The 26,104-nt window shown below is 40.2% G+C and overlaps 1 protein-coding gene and 1 pseudogene across 1 annotated transcript; both read right to left on the bottom strand.

Moving 5' to 3' along the window:
- Positions 1–684: 684 nt before the first annotated feature.
- Positions 685–1,335, bottom strand: LOC121472533 (annotated as a pseudogene).
- An 18,614-nt stretch (positions 1,336–19,949) lies between these two features.
- On the bottom strand, positions 19,950–25,597 carry TMEM100 (transmembrane protein 100). The gene is given in 4 exon segments (XM_041726995.1): positions 19,950–20,985; positions 20,987–21,190; positions 22,610–22,753; positions 25,536–25,597. Coding segments are annotated over 2 exon segments (405 nt in total). The 5' UTR covers positions 21,125–21,190; positions 22,610–22,753; positions 25,536–25,597; the 3' UTR covers positions 19,950–20,718.
- Between the last annotated feature and the right edge of the window lie 507 nt (positions 25,598–26,104).

Genomic DNA, 26,104 nt, shown 5'->3' with positions numbered 1-26,104 from the left:
GTGGTTGAGCATCTGCCTTTGGCTCAAGGTGTGATCCCAGGGTCCAAGGATTGAGTCCTGCATCAGGCTCCCCACGGAACCTGCTTCTCCCTCTGCCTATGCCTCTGCCTCTCTCTCTCTCTCTCTCTCTCTCTCTCTCTCTCTCTCTCTGTGTGTCTCTTATGAATAAATAAATAAAATCTTTAAAAAAAAAGAAAATTTCTATAGCATTGTGTTCTAGCAATTATGCTATTGTGGCTGGGACAGAGATGGGATGGATCCTACCTAGTACTTTAGAAAGAGGGTAGAGGATTCTTAAATAGATCATTTGCAATGAGAAGATTAATACGAAAGCAAAAAAGCAGCACTGTGTGAGAGAAAGGGCTAATGTTAGCCTGGAAGAGTCAGGCTAGCTAGATAGTAGAGATTATGCTCATGAGGACCTTCCCCTGTAATGTTTTAAGTTATTTTGATCTTTTGTTTTGTTCTATGAAATAAAAAATAGTATTTAACCTCAGGTTTGAAGTTGTCTTCTGCTACTTTGCAATTGTCCTTTGCTATAACAACCCTTTAGTAAATTTTAATTCACCTTTAAAGACTTCTGGAAATGGTATTGCAGGAATTAGGAACTTTGCATATTTCTCTTAATTGGCTGAGACCCCCCCCCCCTTTTTTAAGGGGAGCACTAGGATTTATTAAACAGTCTTAGTAAAGGTGCTGGGGCTTGCCCATGGTGCTCTTGATGTATAAAGCCTGGACACTGCCAATTCTTCTTGAGCAAGGACACTAGGAAATTGACAGCTAAGTGGGTGTTGTACACGAGCTCATCCTCTGTCATCTTCAGGTGGCCAACAGCCACTGCCAGACATAGCACCTTCTTCATTTGGAATTTGATGGTGGACTTCACTTTGTCCACTTTGGCCACCATGTTCTCATTGTGGGTCAGCAAGGAAGGGAACTTGCCAGCTTTATTCAGGCCTGGACCCAGGATTCATGGGATCTGCTTGATCAGAGATTCTGAAGCCAAAAGGCATCATATTTCTTGGCCAACTTCTTGACTAGTTTTTTATTCTTGTTGAGTTTCTTCAGTGCCTTAATGTCCATGTGGGGAATATCCACTGCCTTGGCCTCATTACAGTGCTGCTTGTCCCCCAAAACACACACATGGAGAACTGGGGGAGGGGAGTGGACTTAACCCTGACGGTGCCCGAGAAGCGTTTGTCCTTCTGAGGGTCATAGTTCTTCAGGTGGATCTGCAGCTCCACTGTCTCCAGAAACTTCGGAGCTTGTGCTGGTTCCTGTGCAGGACCTCCCTCACCCCCTCTACTGGGTGTCGTGGGAGACTTTGTTGCTCATGGTAGCTCACGCAGCGGAAAAGAGTATTGGCTGAGATCCTTATTACAGTAGAACACTGTCTTCAGAAGAACAGTAGTCCAGGCATTCTTGATGGGAATAAACCTGAGACCAAAGATCCTTTCCAGAAATATTGCAGAGGGAGGGCATGTTGAAAGAGATTTGGGTATTCAGATGCAGGAGGAACTGCAAAAGAAAAAGAAAGAGAAGATAAATTCTCATGGCTCTGCTACCCTGAAGAATTTTTAGCTCACCTAAGAAGATAATGCATACACACATGACTCTGTTTTTCCAGTTGTAGTCATCATTTGTCCATCTTGCCTTGGCTCAACTTGATTCCCTATTTTTGTTAATCCATTCAGTTTCTAAGACTGGAATTTGGGTGCCAAGTTTAATTCTTTCCTCTTCCTTACTCTTTACAAATAATCAGTCTCAAAACAGACAATCAGTCTCAATGCCCTATTGGTTCCATCTTCCCAAATACTTAAGATACTTTCATTTGATACTGCTATGAAGAATGACATTGGAGGAGATGAACTGGGGAAGCCATGGGATTTGGCAACTAGAAGACCCTGATGACTTGTAAGGGACTAGTTTCAGCAGCTGTATTACAACGGGTTGAACAAGTATGGGTGATGATGAAGAGGTGGCTATTGTGTCTGATAAGTATTTAGGAATAATACTCAGTATATGCTCAAAGTAAAAAGTCCAAATTATGCTTCCTTTAGTAATTCAAATGGGCACTTTTCTCTGTTCTATTTCATAATTTCTTTTTCCATTTTAACTTAATTTTACTTTCTGGAGAATTGATCATAAAAATCATGGTAACGGGATTTTGTGAAAATGTTAGCCTTTATCACTAAAAGAGTCCAGGCAGCAAAATTCTGCCATCTATACAGAACTAAAAATAGTTTTAAAACCTCCTGGATTCCAAGACAGTAAATAATGTTTTACTTACCTAATTTTTTTCTTATGAATACTTTTATGAATACTTTTCTTGTGAATCCTAGCTTTCATATATTTACAGCTAGTCTCTAACTTCCCAGCTTACTTTCTGTAAACTAAACCAGTTTCTTTACTATTTGTATAGTCTTGGCTTTTTTTTTCCCCTTGGCATTTTTATTTTAACTTAGTTTCTGTCATTATTCCATCAGTTTCCTTCGAAATTCAGGCAAAATATGATTTAAAATGTATAAAGAAACTGGCAGTCAGAACATGTAGCTTTGAGTATTAGGTATACTGCATAATTGTATTTGAACTTGGAGAAAAACCTAATGTCAGATCCTCGGGTTCTTCACCTATAAAATGGGGGAAATTAGGCCACCTTGGTAAGGGTTGATGCAAAGGCTAAGATGTGAACGTGCTTGGCTCATAGCAGCCATTTAATAAATGTTAGTCTTCAGATATCTTCTCAAAAGTCCCCTACTTTTTCTTGAGCCATAGACTTGCACTTTCAATTTCCTACAGAATCTCCACATGTCTTTCTAGTGGAAGTCACCCTTTTCCATCAGACTTGTCCTTTACATTTCCTGTCATATTTTTGTTCATAATACCATTACTCTATCAACACATTTTTCCCCCAACTCTTGTTCTATCCTTCACTGATATCTGGCAGAGACCATGAGATGCCTTTATGATATCCCCAGGTGGGAGCAGAAGCACTGGTGTCTACATTGAAGAAACAACAGGTGCAGAGAGCAGTAATCCACTTAGTAAAATTCCTTGGAGAGACTTTCTAAGCCTAGTTTCCCTCCTTCCCTTCATCCTTTTTCTGGTCTGCTATGCTTGGCTCCTGATCCAGACTTAGGATCTGCTTTTATCTTTGATATTTGAGGATCCAACTCAGCTTTTCTGGATTGCAGATTAATGGCTAATCTCTGGAACCTCAACTATTGCAAACACTCATGAACTGATCTCCCTTTCTGCAGTGTCTTCCTGTCTAATCCAGCCTTCCAAAAGGGATCACCTTAATTATCCGAACAATCCCTTTAATAGTGTTAACTCCTCAGATAAACTTCAATAACACCCATCCCCCGATATCTACAGCATAAATACCAAATTACCTTGCCTGGAAATAATGAGAGGAAGTATATAACCTGGTTCCGACCTGTATTTCTAGCCTGATCTCTGACTATTCTCTTAGATGAGTTCTTCGCTTTAATGTCAATTTAGTGACTTACTCTCTAAAGTGTACTTTTTAATTTCAACTGTCCAAAAATTCAATCGCCTTACCTTCTTATTTTGGGGAGAATCCTCCCATTATGTTATTTTTGGTGGGAGATGGGGCCAAATGCACTATCTTTCCCCTGCTTGCTTCCATGGTATGAGCACTGACTTAGGTTTTGCCAGTCAGATACTCTCACCCAGGACAACAAAAACTGAGTGAGTGATGCAGACTTAGAGTAGCAGTTGGACTTCATTTACAGCTGTGATAGTGGTGTTGGCAGAGTCCTCTAGCAGGTGTAGCAGCATCCTGGCTAGATTCTTTCTGCTAAAAGACTGTTGTGCTTCCTGCTTCTGGGCTCTTGGGAATACATTTGCTTCTTACCATTTTCTAAACCTGATCTTCCAGCTTTCTGATGGTTCTGTAAGCCACTGATTATTATTCCAACACATTCTACCATCCTTATTGCAGACAGAAATATTTCTGTTGCTTTCAACCCCAAGAATCCTAACTTATATTCTGAAATTTGCCTTGTTGTTTTCAACAGCATTTCTTTGATACGCTACTTCTGTGTGCAGAATGCTTTTCTTACTTTAGTCTGCTTTTCCATATCCAGCTCTTGTCTCCTCTTTCTTGATCATTTTAATAGTTTCTGAGTACATCCTTTCAGCCAGATCCCAGACTAAATATATGCAGAGGAATATACACAGTCAAAACAGAGATAAATGACACAGTCCTCCAGCTCGCTAGAGATGTCAGGCATAGTCAAAGACAAACATTTAAGAACAATTGCATTTCAGAAAGATAGAAACCAGGATGGAGATATGTACAGTGCTCAGTAGGGCATGAAGTTCTTACTTATGACAAGATTCCTTAGGAAGGGCCCTGTTAGGTATTGAACTGGAGGAAAGATAATACAGGCACAAATCAGCATGAGCAAAGGTGAGGAGATGTGAAGGAACATGGCAACACTGAACCATGACAAAAGTTCAGTGTGACCTCAGCATAGGATGTGAGAGGAAAAACAGTGGTGGGAAATAAAGCTGGGGAAGTGTTTTCTATCTAACAAATTCAGTGACATAGGCTCCATCTTCTAGGCAACAATTTTTCAATGTTTTTGATTATGCTTTCCTTCTAAAATTTTTGAGCTTCCCCCAAAATGTATGGGAACTTACTGATAAATCTTATACAGAACTATGATGGATTCATATATGAGGCATTCATTACGTTAATTTCATATTTAAGTTAAAAAAAGTAACAATAAATACAACACTAATATTGTTTCCCCACAAGGCAAAGGACTATCTTGCTTGGCCTCAATCTGGTATTATTAGAAGAGCAAAAAAGTATTTACTTTTTCGCAAGATAATTCTACCAGCAGCATGGAAAAAGGATGAGAGCGGAATTCTTGGAGTTTTAACGTGTATAAAATTCACCTGGATTGTTTTGAAAATAAAGAGCCGGAGTCCCCAGTGAGTTAATGGAGCCAAGCAGTGTTCATCAATAACTATGAATATTATAAAAAGACAACGTTTAGTGCACCTAGATGGAAGTATTCGATACCTCACACTACCTACAATATATTCTCGCCAGAACCACCAAATCTGAATATGGTTGAAGCTTTACATTTAAATGTTAATAAGGAAATTATTAGTAATTATGTAATAATTATAAACATGTAATTATATAATACAGATATGTAATTTTCTATAATACATAATAATTTATATATAGATTTATGTATAATATATTATATAAGTTATTTACTATATAATATAAATGCATAATATAAATTAATATATAATTTAATAATTATATACTTACTAATACATAAGGTACTAAAATAAGATATATAAATTATAAAATTGATTATTATATAACATTATTAAATAAATTGAAGAAAATTACAGGAGTCAAAGGTAATTCTACAGCACAAACAACCAAAATTCTTCAATAAATAAGAAGCAAATAGAAGGAAGAGTAATACAGAAGGAAAAAAAAGTGATAAGGGATATATCAACCAATTGCAACATAGGGAAGTTATTTGGTTTTTGATTGAAAAACTTGTGAGATGGGGCACCTGGCTGGCTCAGTCCATAGAGCATGAGATCCTTGATCTCAGAGGATGAGTTCAAGCCCCACGTTACCTCAAAATTGTGAGATAACATGGGAAATGTGAACATTGACTAGATGTTCGATAAAAAGAAAAATTGTTAATTTCTTAAGGTATTAAGGTAAATAGTAAATGTATTTAGATTTTTAAAAATTCTTTATTATTTAGAGATATGCACTGAAATCTTTATAGATGAAATGAGATATCTGGTACTTACTTCAGAGTAATCTGGAATGGGGCATTAATCAAATAAGATTGGCCATAGGTTGATAATTATTAAAGCTAGATGATAAATATGTGGAGCTTATTATATTTTTCTTTTTAATTTTGAGCATGCTTGAAATTTTTCTAATAAAAATATTTTAAATTCAGATCCTGGGTTTTACCTCCTAGAGATTCTGACTCCATAGGTATAAGGTGGTACTCAGAAATCCAAACTTTTAACAAGCACCTCAGGAAATTTTGAATCAGATAGCCCCTAGACCATAATTTGAGCAAATTCAACCCAACAGTGAAGTGGCTTGAAGGGAGGAAACTAAGCAGGAGAAATTGGCAGTAGCTTTAATAGAGTAGGTACTCAAGATAAATATCTGACAATTTTATTTGATGATCATTTACAGATACTTGTCCCAAATCTTCATAGTGCTTGTGTATAATAATCATTCAGGGTGTGATTACTGGCACTATTTCCTGATGTGGGCCTTTTTTCCATTAGATTTTTTGAGTCCCCTAATGCTTGCCTCATGAACCAAGGCTAATTCCCTGATTAGATAATCATCCTTGTGAATGCTTTCTTCCAAATCACAATGGTAGCAGAGATGTTGCCAGGCCTTCCAGGAAGGGAGAGACACCCAGTTGTGACCCATTACATTGGCATCAGCTCTCACTCCACCCCTTCCAGGAGGAAAGGGGAGGGAATAGAGATGAACTATCCATCCCAGTGCTGTCAGGTCACATTACATCTCAACACTCCACACCCCCTTTTTCTTTCCACTTTTTAGACTGTCAACTGGAAAGTGCCCCAGGCCTTGGAGTTGTATAGTGGGCTGGGGTGTATAATGGAGACAGGGCTGACTGCATGTCATAAGGCAAAGGAACTCAAAGTGGGAAGGTCCTGCCATGGCTCCTCAGAACATGGGTCCCTCTCAGGCAGTTACCCTGCAGGTGGCCCTCTCAGCAAAGTCAATGCAAACTGCTACTGCTGGCTGAGCCTTGCAAGAATGCTTTCAGTCCAGGGAAGGCTCTGTAGTCCTGCCAGCAACAGAGTAAGTCTTCCAGAAGAATCTTCTTATCTACAGCAGTTCTAGGCTTCAAACCTGCCTGGGATCGGCTCACCTCAGGGTCAGTAGACGGAGTGGCCACATTCAACCCCTCCCCAATATACTATGAATTGCAATAGCCTTGCCTCTTCTGCACAATCCAGGGAAACCTTGCTGTACCCCACTGATAAGGTAATGAAACAACAGTAGCCAGAGATGGGCCCTGTTTGTATCCTGAGTTTATAGAGAAAGACCTTCAAATTAAGGGTCTCAGTGATTTATCTGCAATCACAGCTCAGGACTAGGATCAAGTAATTTTGCTTCAGATTTGTGCATGTAACTCCTTCAGAGGTTTTTTGTTTTTGCCTTTGATGCAATCACCTTGACTTTTAAAACCTATCCTGCCCCTTCTCCCCAAAGGGAACCTATCTTCCCGCCAACGTGGACTCTGCATTTCCCTGAACATGTCCCACTTATTTTCATATATTTCCCTTTTCCTTCTTCCTGGAATGCTGTCTTCTCCTCAACTCCAATTTGTCTCATTGAGATCCTGCTCCAGCTTGACAGACTTTTAGGATTCATTCACTGCTTTCACCCGTAAGTGACATTTCCCTCCGCATCTTCATCACACTCTGCTGATAACATTTCTTGTCACTCCCATTTGTTTCCTTTTCTTATATTTTTCTTATTATGGCCATGTGTATACTTGCCTGTAGAATCCTGTTGCATTGCAAACTCCTTGAGCCCAGTGACCATTTATTACTCAACTTTTTATTTCCTTGGCATTTGTAATAGTGCTCTCTAAATAGTAGGAGCTTTAAAATTCTATTGAATCAAGGGGCACCTGAGTAGCTCAGTGGCTGAGCATCTGCCTTTGGCTCAGGTTGTGATCCCGGGGTCCTGGGATCAAGTTCTGCATCAGGCTTCCTGCATGGAGCCTGCTTCTCCCCCTGCCTATGTCTCTGCCTCTCTCTCTGTGTCTCTTATGAATAAATAAATAAAATCTTAATTTTTTTTTATTGAATTGAATGTGTGCAGCCCTGCAGTAATATATAACCTAGTTTTTATTTGTCAAAATACAATTAAAACGTCCAGAGGAAGTTACATGCTGCAAAGGATCAATGCTGTGATTAATCCTCACACAGTTAAAACTAAAACTCCTTAAGCAACATCATAATTTATGTCTTTGTGAACTGCATATTTGCATATACTAAATACACTGAACGTGAATCACCATGGGAGCTTTGAATGTCTTGCCCCCTTTTCTCCTCTTCACAGAGGTGTGGAAGTAGAGGGGAGAAGATAGAGCTACAGAGCTGCCTGGGAGTTACTCTATTCCAACGCTGATGCTCACTCCTAAGCTTCCTTACCCTCTTGTGATTCCGGATTGGTTTGGGTGAGTGAGGAGCAAAAGGGCAGCGCTCTGGGGAGATTAATAATAAGGTCTGAAGGATGAAGATCAAAGAGCAGCTTTGGCGGCAGACCATGGAGTAACCTTAGTAACCGGCAGAGGCTCTCTGATCTCCATACTCCCTGTGAACTTATACTACATTTCGCACCCTTTCCTGGGGTCACCAACCTTCTCAATTACAATCCACCCTTGTTTCTCCAAAACTCCATATCCTGCAAGATGATAGGTCTGCTGTTTATTTGTATATAGCTTACTATCTAGCCACCAAGAAAAGTTTTACAAAACTAGTATGAAACCAAATGTTAGTCAGTATCAAAGTCAAGGAGAGCTTGTTTAAGCTTTTAAAAAAAATCTATCTAAAATGAATTATCCAAATTAGCCTTTTGTAGTATTTAACTTCACTCACTAACCCACAGCCAGTTCATAAAACTTATAAAAGTTTGTCTTTTAAATCATCCACTGCATATTGTCTGGGATGTATTCCAAAATAATTTGGCAGTAAATGGGAATTGAGGGGAGGGTACAAATGAACCCGAACTGGCCATGGGTCGATAATTGTTGAAGCCGGGTGTTAGGAACCTGGGTTGTTCATTATGCCATTCTCTCTTGTATTAGTAGGTGTCTGAAATTTTCCTTATAAATTTCTTCTTTAGAAAAACCTATTTTATCTTCAAATTCTGCCTCCATGCAATTCTAGTGTGGTTAATTATTCTGTTTTGGAAGATAGGAATCATATTGTGTCACCTGATCCCTCTGACTTTCTTATCATCCCCAGTTGTACTGTCTTCCTTCCATGTCCTAGCTTGGCAAAACAAGGGTCTGTTTGTTTGGTGGACCTCAAGTACTATCCGCAGAGTGGCCCAGGAATCTTGGGCATTGCCAGGCTGGATGCTCAGACTCCTTTCGTAACCATTTAAAAATATGCTGTGGTAGCGGGAGTTCCAAGCTTGAGGGTTTTATTTTCACTGAACACTTCAAATGCTGCTGCTGGGCTGCAAATAGAAACTAGGGTGATGGCTTGTTTGCAAAAGTTACTGTGTTCTTTTTCTCTATCCTCATTCCTTCTCTTCATCTCTCTCCTTCTCTCTCTCTTTCTCCTTTGTCTTCTATTGGAAAAGCAACTGTTGGTGGGCAGTTACCAATCTGAGGATACAAGAATTTTCTGGTGTTAAATATTTCCAGGATATCAGTTTTTCAGACTGCTGTGAATGACACAGTGAATCTGCACCCTGTGTCCCTTTTCTGGACACCGCAACGATGTTACTGTTCTGGGAGGAGAACAAGCTCAAAATCCAAATGTGAGACCCTTTTTGAGGAGGTGACATTCAGATTATGCTTCACGGGTGTTTGGCACCAGCATGTCAAACAAGACATTTCTCAAATCATACAAGCAGACGGACTTGCCATCTCATCCACAGCAGAGCTTCTCCTGCACAAACTACCTCCAAAATATTACTCCACTCAGTGGGCGATTCCCTGCAGTATCAGGCACTGGCAGGCTTTCGTTGAAAGCTGCTCTTGGGAACTTCTGAGGTGTTGCCGTTCTTTGCAGCTTGTCTGATTCCCTGAGGCCCAAGAGATAGATGCCTTGAACAGCCAAGAAAGGCAAAGTGAAAAAAAAAAAAAAAAGGCAGTTCAACCAGTTAGTGCCCTGGACTGTGGAGGAAGATGGCCAAAGAGGCTGGATTTACAGCTGTCCGTCTCCCCTCTCATTTTGCACAGGAAAGGCATTTCTCTAATCCACCTGTTCAATTATTTATCATGCTATGTGTTTCCTCTTAATTGTTACTCAGGCAAAGCCTTTATGTTGTAAGGTGATACTCTAGTATTTTTTAACGACCTTAGGCAAAGTGATTGACACTTGATCCTGGAGTCAAATGTTCCTAGTGACGCAACTTGCTCTCCCAGTAGCAGAAAAGCTTCCTGCCATGATTAAGTTAGAACCGTGAAAGTGCTAAAATGTGTTGTCAGCCTTCCTCTGATGCAAGCACTTTTATTATAGGGTCTGGTTGCAGAAGTGAAGCAACCCAAACCTTGCCTCCAAATATCCCTTTTTGCTCTGGACTAGCCACTCTATACAGAAAGGCAGTATGTGTCAGACGCTTGAAATACCAAAGATCACAGTCATGCCTTATCCAAACTTACAGTTTTTCTAGGTCGACCCCTCCCCCTCCTCTATTCCTTTTACTGAGTGCCTTTGACGACGTGATCCCAACTGATTTCTGCCTGGCAGGGTGCCAGTCTCTGAACTCTCATTAACTACCCCAGGCAAGCAAAACAAGAAGCAATCCATTCTGTATTTGAACTTGAAATGGAAAATCATCTGTGTTTGCTTTTCTCGATAGGAGGCTGAGATGGAGCAAAAGGGTAATTCTATTTTTTTTGGACATGGGCTACTTCCCAGTGAAAACGCTGGGGAACCTATGAGCAGTGGGTATCAGGCCCACGGTGACTCAGTGCTGGCTGATCCATTCCTTGTTAAAACTACACAAAGGGCTTTCTCAATGCCACCTGCCTGGGGTTTCTCTACTACTCTTCAGGTTCCTAGGCAAAGGGTATTTTTAGGTTGTGACTGCCTCCTGAGAGAAGAGCCTCAGTTATTAATGATTCAGTAATTTACTAATGTTGTACCACATCTAATGCAATGAAACTAAACACACATAAGGCTATGGCCTATAAAAATTTGTGATTAAGTACAAGGGAAGGGGAAAGCAATAGAGAATATTGAATTCCTATTGCTTTCACACTCAAGACTCTTACTGGTATTTATTCCCAGTTATTATAGCCACTTTGTTGTGATTCTATCTCGATACCAGAGGTAAAGGAATCCAAGTATATGTAACTAATACACAGATTGGGTAGTTGACCCTATAGACTTTTACTGTTTTTGTAGAAAGTTTGTGCCCAAACTACCTTAGCCAGACTTTCTTAATTCAGTCATAAGATGTTTCTTTTTTCTTTTTAAAAGATTTTATTTATTCATGAGACACACAGAAAGAGAGAGAGGCAGAGACACAGGCAGAGGGAAAAGCAGGCTCCACGCAGGGAGCCCAATGCGGGACTCAATCCCGGGACTCCCAGGATCACGCCCTGAGCTAAAGGCAGATAGATGCTCAACCCCTAAGCCACCCAGGCATCTCAGAATGTTTCTTTTTAATGCTTGGATTTCTGATACCTACCAATGTGTAACACATTGCACATGCCCAGTAAAAGGCAAGTGAGTGAACAAATGAATGAGTGAATGGAGAGGAGACCAGTCTCAGGAGAGAGCCGGCCTGAACCAATAGTCCCCAAACATGGCTGCATACCATAATCACTTACAAGCACTTTATTTTTATTTGCAGTGTTTCTCCAAGTACTACTTTATTTTCCTCTCATTCTTTATTCTTTTAAAGTTAATTCTTGCTCATTATAACAATCAAAACAATGTAGAGGAGTCTAAGGAGAAATTGTCTCCTTGACAATTCCTTGAAGTAACACTCCAGTGATGGGCATGCTCTTAATGAGTCACCATGTGTTCTTCTATAGTTTTTATTAAAACAAGCTCAAATATACTTCCAACTTATTTCACAAGAATAGCATATGATAAATATTAGTTGAAAATTTGCCTTTCTCATAATGTATTGCAGACACTCTTCCAAATTAATATTAGTAGTATACCAATTTGCCTCATTCATTTTATTAGCTATAGAGCATATGTAATACAGATGTACCACAACTCATTCAAAGGTTGTTTTTGTGTAAGTGTGTGCAAATGTTGGCAATACAGAAAGAAATATTCTTTCTTAAAAATGATAGTTATTTATTTTGAGCATAGATGGGGGAAAGAATCTGAATACAAAAGTAAAAATAGAATTCCAGAGAAAAACATTCCAGTGTATTATAAATATTCTTATAATTCTGTTACTTCTATGTAAAAACGTGCAACTTATGATCAGATAGGTTTTCAGAAATTAAATAAAGTTTTAATAAAGACATACACCTTGGGGCACCTGGGTGGCTCAGTGGCTGAGCATCTGCCATTGGCTCAGGTCATGATCCTGGGGTCCTGAGATTGAGTCCCATAGGGGAGCCTGCCTCTCCCTCTGTCTATGTTTCTGCCTCTCTTTGTGTCTCTCACGAATAAATGAATAAAATCTTAAAAAAAAAAGACACACACCTTTAAGTTTCAATAAAATATCATATTACCTGATTTCTCACCCTTGCAACACTATATTTATCATCTTCTACTTTATTATAAATTTATTGAAAAAATATATAGAGAAAAAAATCTATTGTGGTCATTAATTTTCATTTTCTGGGATATTTTGGGGTATTTTGTTTGTTTTTAAATACAGATCTGGGGTTCCATTTTGAATCTACTGAACTAGTTTTTGAGGTCAGCACTTGTGAATCCTGGTCTTATAGAGCTTCTGGGTGAGTCTGATGTTGTCAGTGCTTGGATAGACATTTGGGAACCACTGATAAAGACAATCTCTTGATTGAAACATAAGCTCTATGGGGATGCAAGCTTCTATTATCTAGAAACAAACAGACACACAAACCCTCACAAGCAACAAGAGCTGATTAGTGAAAAATGTGCATTGTATAATCACATTATATTTTCCACATGATTTAAAACTATATACTTATTTCCAATGTTGATGTAAATCTCAACTTAGCACCTTAACTATTTAAAAATGTCTGTGTCCAATCAGAAAGAACAATAAAGCATAGCAGTAAGTATAACCAATTTTAAGACTTGTTGAAATATCCTTAGCTGTCTGGCCAGAGGGCCGAGAACCCTATGGGAAGACATTCCATAGGAACCTACAATGCCCAGGTTCATGAGGCAGTGGCAAGGTAGAATGGAAAAACAGAAGACCTGGATCAGGGCAGGAGGCTTATGTCTATCATACATGAAGTGTTTAATGACGAGCAAACCATTTAACCTTTCCAAGCCTCAATTTTCCCATCAAACATGAGGATAATATTTCACAGAGCTTCTGGAAGGAGTTAGCAAGGCAATGACTATGAAATCACTATGCCTATACCAAAGCACTGTCCAGTTGCTAACCAGCCCTCTCTCAGATAGCTTGATAGCATCAGGGAATTTTTGAGAAATATAAATTTGGATATGAATATACTGGATATAAATAGCTCCTGATTGAGAAAATAAAACATTGATATGTACACAGATTTGGAGGGGGTGGGTTCTTGCTAGATATGACTAAATGCAAATTTCTAGTCAGCCCATTTTCTCTCAGTGTTTGCAATTTTTCTCATGAGTTAAACTGCTGTTTTTCTACTCGTATCTCACTTAAACTGATTTTCTGGTAACTTCTATAGCTTTATATGTCATAAAACTCCCTCAAAGCACATCAGCTATGCTTTAAATTGACTTAAGGTAGGTACTAATACTACCTAATGTATTGAGTACCAGTCATTGACATAAAGCACTTTTTATCTATTAACTCAGTTAATAGTCACTACAACCCTATGAGGTGTACCATTAATATTCCCATTTTGTTGATGAGGAAACTGAGCTACCAGTTTATTTGTATAGGACACAGAGCCAGGAAGTAGTAAAACTGAATTTGAAGCCCAGGCACTTTGCATCTAAAGTCCATGCCTTTAATCAGAGTGCTACACCATCATCAGGGAAGACAATTATTGGTATAAGGAGGAGGAGGAAGTTTTTAGTTATGATAATAATGTATTTTGTTCACCATCCCCACAGAGCTCATACATTAAAGTGAAATGTTTCTGCTCAATTAGAACCTGAACATTTGATTCTCTAGTTTTATGTTTGAACCCTATGGATATTGGAGTTATGGAATCTCTTTGCTTGGACAGAATATTGTAATTGATAAATCCCCTTAAGGAGTTTTTTCATTGTTGCCTTACAGCTCTCTGGTGAGCTAGAGAGGCTGAGGGCTAGCTCTCCCTATGACCTTCAGCACTCACTCTGGGTGTTCCCTCTGGGAGTATCCTTGATTGCTTCTCTTTACTTATTCCCATCACCTAGCTAACTCCTCTACCTGTCCTGCTCTTATCAAGTCACCACCTGCAGGAAGCCTTCTTTGATTCCCACTAAAGTACATCAAGTTTTCCTGCTCTGCACTTCCGTCACACCCTGCCTCCAGTTTCATGCTGAAGCTGGCTGATAATTCTGAGTCTTGAATTTTCCACACAGGAAACTCAAGGATGCCGAGAAATAAAAGTACAAGATTTGGTGGTGGAAGATGTGACTGGGGTCCTGGGTCAGTCTTGTGTTTGCTAATAGGAGTGTCTTGAAAGGTGCAAAGTGCTGCACATATAGAGGGATTATTATAAGCAGACCTGGCTTCAGATGGCAAATGATTCAGTAATCATCTACTTTTTAGTCCTGGTTTCTCAAAACTGTTGACTCATTAGCTTTAATTCAGACTCTTGACCCTGTGTTGCTCAGCTTCTGTTTGGGACATTTATTCAAAAATCAGGTATTGGAGGGTTACTGTATACCAGAGATTATCAAAATGGTGGGTAATTGAGTGCATTCTAGAATCTGAACTCAGACCCTACTCTACTAGCTGTGTGATCTCAATTACTTGGCTTAATCTGTGACTCCGCGTCCTCATCTATCAAATGGAGGTAATAATAGTACCTCCTTCATCGGCTTGGGGTGAGGATCAGATGCGATCACCCACGCAATGCTCAGAGCATAAAGCTTGGAGCATAATGAGAGCTCTATAAATGTTGTTAGCATTGAGAACTCAACTCTCAGTCTTTTTAGCCTGGTTTCTGATCTCCAGAGCACCTCCTGGAGAATCTATCTCTTGCTGCTTCGCTTTTTCCAAGCCCAAATCTAATTCATATTTTTCCGCTCTAATCTCTTCTCCCATCTCTAGCCTGCTTTGCCCTAGTAGAACACAGCTTCTGGTGCCACATCCCTTTTCTTAACTATGTATTTTAATAGCAAGTGTAACATCCTTCACAATGACTAAAATGGAAGATTGAAAATATTTTAAAAATTGATGACAATGCAATGCATACAGAACTCTCTTATAATATGGTGAAAGAATACATTGATTTGGCCATTTTTGAAAACTCTGGCAGTAAAGTTTAACACATACCTACCTTTTTAATCCAGGAAATCCACTCCTAGGTAAGTTTTCAATGGAGATGTGTATGCATGTACACCAAGAGTCATGTAGAGGAAATTTCACAAGAGCACAATATTATCTGTTGCTGAATAACAAATTACTCTAAAATGTAGTAACTTAAAACAGTAAACATTTATTACCTCTCAGGTTTTGCAGGTCCAGAATCTGTGAGTGACTTAGCTGAGTGAAGGGCCAATTTATCCGTTAGGTCCAGTATGTGCAGTGCCTAGAGCCCACAAAATGTGTCAGTACAATTTTCTTCTTGCAATAATTGATATACATCCTCCTCTTCTTCCTTTCCCTTCTCTCCCTTCTTCCATCCCATCCCTTCCTTTTCTTTCTTTCCCTCTGTCTGTCTTTTTCTCTTTTTTCTTTCAAGTGGAAGAAAGGGCATATGGAGACAAAAGTACCTAGGGCCTACAAAAATCATATAATTCAGCCCTGGATGGGTGGTTCTGGCTGAAGGTGTCTTGTGAGGTTTCAGTGAGGCTGTCAGCTGGGGATACAGTCATCAGAAGATTCCACTGTGGGAGGATCCACTTCCAGCTTCATTGAGGTAGCTGCTGGTAGGTCTCAGCTCTTCTCTGGTTATTAGCTGGGAGCCTTAATTTCTCACCATACAGGTCTCTCCACAGCTTCCTGAGTGTCTTCACAACATAACAGAGGGCTTCTCCCAGAGCCAGGCAGGAAAGAGGAAGAGAGAGAGAGAGAGAGAGAGAGAGAGGTCAGTGTCTTCATAATCTAATCTTGAAAGTGACATGCCATCACTTCTGCCATATTTCATTGGTCACACAAACTAACCCTGAGCTACTGTAGGAGGAGTGTGAATGCCAGGAGGCAGAAATCATTGGGAGCCATCTGAAAGGCTGGCTACCACAAGAACTATTTTTATTTAAAAAAATTTTTTATTATTTTTTTCACAAGAATTATTTTTAATAGTTAAAACTATCCAAATGTCTATCAACAATAGGAAAGATAAATGATGATGTATTTATACAATGGAACTCTACACAGCGGGGAGAGTGAGCCATTGAACAGTATGGTTGCACCTCACAAGCATGATATTGCACAGAAGAGGCCAGATACAGAGTGTACACCATACGGTTCCATTTATATAAAGTCAAAAAATAGGCAGAACTACTCTGTGTGTTAGAGGTGAGAATAGTGTCCTCCCAGAAAGATAATGACAGCAAGGAGAGTTAAGGGGGACTTTGGGAGGCTGCTGCATTTAGTTTCTCCATCTGGGTTTTAGCTCTACAGGTTTGTGGAATTCATTGAGGTATACACTTTCCTCTATGTACATTATACTTCAAAAAGAATTTTTCCAAAATCTGTGTCAGAACACCTTTATCGCCTTGCTTTCCTAAAGAGACATTCTCTCGGAAACCGGTTTGCTTCTCCAAAGAGCAGGGTGGACACATGCCCTTCCAGCCTCAAAGTGTGATGGAGAATGTCTGGGTAACATTAGGTACAGTTGAATACTGCTGTATGCAAGGTTAAGTACTAAAGTCAGGGAGAAATGTAAAAATCATCTATAAACAAACTATCCTTGACAAATCTGTAGATAATCCCTAAATCACTGGGATGCCCTTGGAAGCTCAAAAGCCAGGAAGTAGGAGAGTACTTCTTTTGTTTCTCTTTAAATTTCTGCCTTTGGTCTTCCTTTCTGTGGGGCAGCCTAGGACAAGACTGGCTTGAATGGCAGTGGTGGGAAAAAGAGGATTTCTCACTCTCCTAATCTCTCTTATGTTGAGGGCACTTAATTGAATTCTATATGCCTTTACAGTCATTCCAATATATGTAAAAGCACTGAAAATTATAACAATATCAAGGAAATGTAAGTTATGATTCAGCTTTGGAACAGAAGTTTTCCTCAGATTATTTCGGGTCTAGAAAGCCTTTATGGATAATGTCAAGGTTAAACAGAGTGGCTGATTAAAGTCAATCAACCAAAATAGGGGCTGCTTGATGCTTAATGACATGTTGGGATAATAAGTAGAGAAAGAAGCTAAAGTCAACATTAGATATTATCAATAGCAATTTTGCAATTATGTAGTACTTTGTAGTTTACAAAATCTAAATCATTTCTTAAAAATTAACCTTAAAGATGAGGCTTAACTGCTCAAGGTCATCTGGCTAGTTTAACAGAAGAACTGCAATTTATAATCAGATCTTTTAAGTTCAAAACCATAATACTTCCAGGAGACCAGTAGATCTCCCCTCACCCCCTTTATGAGTGGTGATGGTACAAAAAGACAGGCTTGAGAATTTGTGATCTGGCGCTCCTGGGCTTATCCTTTGGCTTCAGCTGCCTGCATGATCCATATGACCTTGACCATCTCCACCTCTAGGCCAGATTCCCAAGATTAGCCAAAACAGTGAGGTGGGAAGAGGAGAGTGACCTTGTTGGCTATGGTTCTCACCTAGGTAGAGACTGGCTGCACAAGATGAGGTCAAAAGTTGTTCTTGTGTGACCCAAGATGTGTGGGGTTTAGGGTATCCAGCTGGGTGATATAGTGGTTTCTGATGCTCCAGGATGGGGCTTGGTTATCTTTTTAATACATACATACCTGCATCATGCCTATGCATGCAGTCCATATCTGCATTTGTAAAGACAGACCTTGCTCAGTAAAGACATATGTTATGAGATAATTGTGATAGCAGAGTTCATCCTCATGGGAGTTGGAATTCACAGTACATAGGACAATCTTGTGCCTCACAGCTCTACAGGGGTATGTACCCTCTACTGGGACTGAAGGTTCTCAGGGCTCCTCCACTAACTGGGGGAACCCAGATGTCACCATTGTGAAGTGGCTTAGGGAGGAGAGTGGTGGTGGGCTCAGTGGAGAATCTTCTCCCAACTCCTCACATTTAGGAGAGATATTGCTATGTTTAGATATGATTCCATTTCGGTTGTTGTAATTTGTCATTCTACAGTGTTTCTTTAAGACTCAGGTAGCAGCATGAGGCCCCCTAGTGGCCTGAAATCATTCATGAGTTTACTTCTCAAGCATTTTGAAGGGGAGGGCTGGAGCAGTACAAAGGTTGTCAATACTTACCTACATCTGTAGCTTACAGTTGAGGCGGGAAGAAGTAGGACAACCTCTTTGGGGAGAGTTGAGAACTAAAATATTTTCTTTTAAGAGAGTAAAATAAATAGAGTATGATTCTAGATAAAACATTCACTTTCTGATTTTTCGTGCTTTAGTTGAGTGGGTATTAAGTACCTACTCTGTGCAGGACGTTTTATTAGATATCACACGAGGGTTAAAAAAAAAAAAAGACATCATCCCTTCTAAGGAGCTCTGGAAGAGGATAAAACATTTATGCCACCAACATGGTAGAAAATGAAAGGTGCCATCAGAGACTAAGTAAGTAAAGACTCTCAAAGGAGAAGTTACTTTGAGTTAAAAGGGAAGGAATTTTAGGAGGGGGTACTCTAAAGAGAAGCAGAATTTGGAGATGTTGAGATGGAGAGGGACAGGATGGCATTCTTGAGGAGGGAAAACAGAAGTTGAACATACATGGAGGCAGGAAACCAAAGTTTGATTCAGAACGGTGAATAGTCTGATCTGGCTAACTCATGAGTTTTCGGGCTGGAGTGAAGTGAAAGCTGGATACATCTGTTTGGATCGGATAGTGGAGAACCTTGAACACTTGCCTAGGAAATTTCTTCATCAGGGATGGGGAGCCTTTGAATATTTTGAGCAGAAAAGAGGCGTGTCAAAGCACAGACTCCCTCCCATTAAAATCAACATGATGCTGCATACTTGCATTTGGCCCAGAGGAGTGTTGATGTGCATGCATTTAACATAATTGTGGTATACTCTACTACAATGAACAACTCCAGGTTTGTACCATCTGACCTTCAAAGCCTTTCTTCTCTTAACAAAACTACTTGAGCACCAGGCAGCAGTCAGTGCCACAGGGCTCCTGCCACATTTAATTAAATTCCTTGACAGAATGCTTCTCTTGAAAGTGCTACCTGAGGTTTGTTTCGGTGTGCTTTGCATTGCCGAGGTTTAAGAAAGACTTCATGCCTCTCTATCTTCCAGTACTAGTTTCATGTGGTTTAAACTCCATGGACTAGGGATATTTCTGACAAGAGTTCTAGGGTAGAGTCCTAGCTGGGGGTAGAAGTCAAGCAGTGATCTTATTTACAGTGTATTAGAACGAACTCATTTAAGCAGCCTAAGAATCTATACAAAGCCTGGCATGTAGTTGATGCTTGAAAATATGTGAAGCAAATACTTAACAACTGATTGAATAGATAATTCATGTTTAATAACACATTATAAAATTCCTGACTCCAGGCATTGGTTTCTTCATTGTTAATGGCACAGAAATCATTTAGAGCACAGTGAACATAATTAATACTATTCTTCACAAGTCCTGAAAGAATGTATAATAAAAAATAAAAATCTGAATAAGTTAGAGAGGAGCAAAATGCCCATTGGAGAGAAATACAATTGAGACATTGCAAACGAGGCAAGGGAAGATGAGCAATTCGGAACTGCAATAAATGTAACTACAACAGCAACAAGCATTTAAGAAATTTCAGCAGCAATAAGTATTTATTATTTTGAATGAAATGTACATTAAACAATATAAAAATCATCAAAAGTGCTAGGTTGGATTATTTTAATATTAATTTAACCCCCCCCCATCATTTAGTAGCTACATCTTTTGCCTTTTAACTTCTGACTCATCTAAAACTGTCCAATGTTAAAACATAAAAAATATTAGTTTATTCTTTAAGAAAAAGTACCACCAGTGATGAGTTATGGAAAGCAAAAAAATAGATGCCAGAGAATCAGCTTATTAAAAAATATTATCACAGAATTTCATAGAAGTATGCAAAGTCCAAGGTGATTTAGACTCTTGGCAGAATATTTTTTTTTATGACACAACGTCTTAAAAGTGTGGGTTTTTGTTTTTGTTTTTGTTTTGAGGCAGGTTGCTGGTGTGCCAGAACTAGCTGACTAGTTTCTCATCTTTCCTTGGCTACTTCCCAAGGTGAACCGAATCTTGTCTAATGCCATGCACCTCCCACAACCCCTCAAATGTTTAGTGTTGAGAAAAAGTTGATTTTTCAGTCTTAGAAATAGCCCTTAGAGTTAAGTTTGTCAATAAAGAAGACACAAGTAGGTTCTTCATAAGACGGAACCTCCCCACCCCCCGCCCCAATTCACCCCCATTCCTCTGGTCTACGGCAATGCACTGTTCATTCTCTCCCACCCTAGTTCTGGGTGAATTGGACGACACAGTGAGAGGGAGATTTTCAGGCCACATATCCCATTTGGTCTCATTCAGTCTTAAGCAAACAAGCTTCTCTGATTTGCCACAAGAGCCGTCTGACTCTCCCGTCTCTTGGCTTTCTTGCTCCTCTGCCTCACCTTCCAGCACAGGGCACTGGAAGCTAACAAAAAGAGTCCAGATGACAGGAGGACCAGACCCAAGATGGAGATGATGGAGCCGTGGGAATTGAAGCTGTAGGCCACAGCAGTGACTACTATCCCAGCGATGAGGACCACCACGGCGAAGGGGATGATGCAGCGGTAACAGGAGAGCTCAGCACCCCCCTGTAGCAGCCGTCAACTGAATCTCACTGACCAAGGGGACTGTGGTGACCACCACTTCGCTGGTGGGGCTCTTCTCCATTGTCACTGGCTTGGAAGACTTTGGGGTTCCCAGGATCTCCTTTATGGGCTCTTCAGTCATTTTTACCAGTGACGTTTCCCAGCTGAGTTCACAGACTAGACCTGGGGGGTCTCTCCAGGGTGGAAGCTGTGGAAGGGACAGAAGATACCAGGGAAATGCATCACAGTGAGCCTTGCAAGTAGAAGTAAGGAGCTGGGGAAATACCTCTGTGTTCTTTTCTAGGAGGCACAGATGCATGTGAAAATCAACCGTCATATTTTTTTTCCTGATTGTTTGCATTCTCTTTGCAAAAAGCAAGATAAAGCGATAGCCATAAAAAAGGGGAAGATATAAAAAGCAGGAAGCACTTTACAGTGTTTAATATACCCTGACGATCTACAAATGTTTTACAAGGCTTTCCACTTTGTCTATTGCTTCTCATTCTTCTAAACACACGGGAAAGTCTCAATCCTAATCCCAAAGACAGCCTCCTTTATGAGGAGAATACACTATGAATAACACTTTGCACAATCCGTTCCAAAACTCACGGCAACTTCGACTCTGCCAGTGTTTGCAAGCATAGCATGCATTCCAAATCACCCATTCACTGCCCACCAAACAGTAACAAGACCAGCAGCCAGTGTGCGAATGATGTTCTTCTACAGCAGATGACAGCACATCTTTTTATTGTAATTATTTAACAGTGCAACATGTATCCTGGACCGTGGTGGGGGTGCAGGTCAGCAAAAATTCAGTGGCAATAAGACCAGGATTTGTGGTCTGAAATGTGGCAATATCTTCCAATCCATTTGAAAAAGGAAAAGGAAGGGGGAAAGATTCAGTTTTGTAGGATAGAATTTTTTTTTTTGGATATAATTTTTAAAGATAAGATTAACTATTAGAGTAATTAGCTGTCAATTCAAAATTTTCCATTGAACTCAACAAGGAATCTTAATACTATGTGGACCATGACACGTTTTTTCAAAATAAGCAGGCTAGATTTTCAGTACAGTTTTATACTCTCTTATTTTCCCGTGCCCTCGCTATGATGTACCTCTCTGAATATTTTGAACCAGAACATTTTGGGACAAAATCTGAAACTCTTGGTCAAGAGCATCTGGTTGAAATGCTGCCTAGGAGAAATCAGTGAATGCTCTTGTCTGCTGTTCAGACATGTTAAATCATTCTCTTTTGTCCCTGAGAAGCGATGTAGCAGCTAAAGAATTAAGCAATTGCAGTCACTGAAGAAATTTAGAGGAAGATTCTTGAGGCTATTTAATGAGATAAACACTTTGGACATATTAAGCATCCACTGAAAACAAATTCAAGCCCAAATCAAAATATCACTCTCTGTGCAATGAAGGTAAATATTAGAACTGCCTGTTTGCGTGTAACTTTTAGTCACCAACATTCACCACTGCTGTCCAAAGATAACCTCGTATCATCTCTAGGCCAGTAAAAGGATATTTGAGGTTATGTCTGAAAGCAAAAAGAAGTCTTCCTCGCAAAGCTGAGGCATAAGCTAACTTGCAGATGAAGATCTGTCCGCAGAGGACATCCACATACCTCAGAGAAAAGCAGTCCATTACCAGAGGAGCCACCAGAATTGGGAGGGAAGAAACAGCAGCACTTGAGCTTCTTCGGTCAACTTCTGGGAAAAGAGCCTGTAATAGCACGTCTGTCAGTAAAATGACAGGACAAGAATCTCCTCTGGGGAAAAGAAAAGATAGAAAAATACTGTGCTGTATGGTTAGTTTTCAGATCCTGGAGTTCCTTCTTTCGCTCTACCTCTGTTCCTAAATGACGCTTGTCTTTCCCTCTCTCTCTTTTTATTTCCTCCCCCACCGGATTGCCCCTCCCTGTCATTTTTTTTTCTTCATTCTCTTCCTTGCCAGCAGATTTCGAGTTTTGGCTTCCCCCAACTCCGCTCAGTGACATGATAAGTCAGAATCATTCTAGAGTCCCCAGAGATAGGAACCAGCTTTTACTTTTATTTCTCTTGCAGCATTTACTAAGTAGACGGACGGCTTTGCATTACTCATTTTTTCCCCAGCTAGCCTCCAGATCTTCCTCCCACCCATCAGGCACTTTCATAAGAAAATCCCAGAGTCAGCGTTGCAGACCCAGCTGAGGGGACAGAGCCGGAGGGACAGACACTAGGGCAGCAGGAACAGCTGTGAAGTCATGGGGCAGCTGAATTCAGCCGGTAAGCTAGCAAAAATCCGTGTTCCTAGGCTTCCCCAGTATTCTTTCTTTATATGTGTGTGGGGCCACACGAAGCTTTAAACTACCCATTGTTTGAGATTAATTCACTTAGGAATGAGGGTGGGAGATGCAAATGCTTACGGTTGAGGGAGAAACCAATCATCTTGCTTTAAATATGATCACTTAATACTCCTGCTAGGAGGTGAGGACACTTTTGGGCAATGCTGAGATTCTCATCAACATCCTCATTACCATCATCGCTGTCATTTACAGAGCACCTACTATGGATGTGACAGTACATTGTGTGTGCATTAGCATTAACTCTCACTAGTTTACAAATGAGTTTAGAAATAGTTTCTAAATGAGGTCCAGAGGGGTTAAATAATCTCACAAAGTGCACACAGAAAGAAAGAAACCCTTGGTTTGAACTCCAGTCTTTAACAGGCACATAAATCATGTGGAGAGCTTGTTAAATGTAGAATCTGATTTAGTGGGTCTGTAACAAGCTCCTGGCTGATGCTGCTGCTCTTCGGCCCACTTTCAGGAGCAAGATATTTTAAACATTCAAGTATAGGTGGCTTGATGCATCACATTCTCAAATAATAAAGATAAAGGTCTATATCCACCTGTTCCTTACGTGGCCTTACAGGTTTATACTTTTTTTTTTTTTTTTTTACAGATAAGCTATTTGAAATTTTAAAGCTGCAGGTTGCCTTTTTGAGAGAAAAATGAGATAACACTAGGACACTATTGTAAGCACATCCCTTTACTGTGTAGCTCAAAGCTACCCATCCTCTATATTTTAATCTGTACAAGTTTTAATAACATCTTTTTAATTAATACAGTGAATCTACAAACATAAATTAAATCCTGGAAGAGATTTGTTCCCTTCTTTCTCTTGGGTTGTTAGGTTGCTTTAACTATTGGTGCCGGATGTTCCCAGGCATCTCCCTTCTGTTCTAAGCATCCTGCATCTAGTAAAAAATACCTTGATGAATTTGTCATAAAGGGAGAGGGAACAGAAGTCTTTTTTTCTAGAATGGAAGCCAGAGAAGAGGCTTTTTCGTCTAAAAAAAAAAAAAAGCTGAAAAGTCCCTGAGGCCTGACTTCACCAAGTCAGGAGAGCCCCACTAGCTGGCTGAGGAGGATGAGTACCTGGAGGTCCTCCTAGCTGCCATTCTTGTACTTGTATGAGAGACAGAGCCATCACCCAGGAGAAATGCTGTCACTTGGTGTCAAAGATAAGGGATGCTTAGAACCAGGGCATTCAGCATTTGCCAACATTGCCCTGGGAAGATGATGATATGGAGGTCACTGGCCACATACATTGGAGGCTTTGGGGACGCTCCTTATAAGAGCATCAATCCCTCCCACCTGCAGACTGTGGGCTCTGGGCAGAGTTCCTCTCCATCTCCTAGCATAGGTCTCTTTCCCACCACCAAAATAATTCAATAAACCCACCGCAGCTCTCAGTATCACCTTACCCTGTTGAACACCATATTCCCCTGTTACCAAAATCAAAGGTACACAAATCAAACTTCTGCCAGAGAGAAAGCAGAGGCACCCTTTTCCCATATTGAGCACTTGGCTGAATCTATAATAAGGGACAGTGAGTACATGTGTGTGCTGGGAACAGGAGCAAGTCTGTCATTACAAGTAACACCAAAGCATTCTTTAGCCTTTCCTGGCCCCAGGCATCTCATTCACCCTAATTCTTCTTCACAAAGAGTGTGCATATACCTAGATGTGCGGATGCACATCTCCAGATTCTAAGGAGACAACCAATGATTTGTATTGATAAATACAAAGACGAAGAAAGCTTTGGGATAAAACAGAAGTTGTATATGAAGAATACGCACCAATTATTATACCAATGGACACATGCGTTTATAACTGACTTTTACCTCTTCAAATTGAAACCCAGGGAGAATTCCTAGTGATGAATGCCTGAGGTCATTGAACATTTTTTTACCTTCTTCCACTTTGTGCCTATCCGATATTAAACTCCCTTGGGAATTCCTTAAGGGACACCTGCCCCCAAATGCAAAATCTTACCCACAGTGCAACCAGTCTTCTTTCTGCAAGCCTTTCAGAAGGGAGAAGAAGTCTTTCTGGTTCTTTTTTAAACACATGGCTCCAGAGGATTCTTTTAAGTTTGGAAAACTTTTCAGAAAGCTTCCAGTGAGTGAATTAAATCGGTGCCCCCACCCACACCCCACACTACCCCTCTGTAGGCATTTAGCATTTCTCTCCCAGATCTTTCAAAAAGCAAGGCAAAGATTCTTACCTTTCCCAGACAGAATCGGACTGAGACAGCTGCCAGCTCGGCCAACAGCAACCCAAAGAGGGGGGATGCAAATCACCACACTAGGGACCGTACACAAAGTACTCAACAAGGCTTGAACACAATTAAGGGACCGGAGAAAAACTGGGAGAGAGGAAATCCTTTAAGCGCTGCTGCATTTTGTTCTGTTTCCCTCTATGAGAATGTAATCTGTATTTTTAAAAAGGGAATCAAGTTTGAAAAGAATGTCCTACTTTGTTTTACTCTCTTTATAGCCTCATTCAGGCTTCCATTTTCAAGATTTTCCCTACCCAAGCCCTCATCCTGGTAGTCCTCTGTTCCTACTGTGAACCTACAGAAAAGAATTTGTCATCCTTGTTCTGTACTTCCAGGCAGGTTTTTGGGAGGTATGTGGGCATGGGTAGTGGGGTGTAAATTAATCTCTTTTATCCTAACATGCAAGTAAAAAGAGGAGCAATTGAAGAGGAGGATTCATGGTGAAAATGGCTTGTGATTCCTTGTGTGGACCATTTCCCTGAAGTCCCAGTAGTGATCTTATCAGCACGTTTCAT

The sequence above is a fragment of the Vulpes lagopus genome, chromosome 12 (assembly GCF_018345385.1).
Source record: "Vulpes lagopus strain Blue_001 chromosome 12, ASM1834538v1, whole genome shotgun sequence".
In the NCBI taxonomy this organism is placed as follows: domain Eukaryota; kingdom Metazoa; phylum Chordata; class Mammalia; order Carnivora; family Canidae; genus Vulpes; species Vulpes lagopus.
This window is presented reverse-complemented; position numbering and strand designations above follow the sequence as displayed.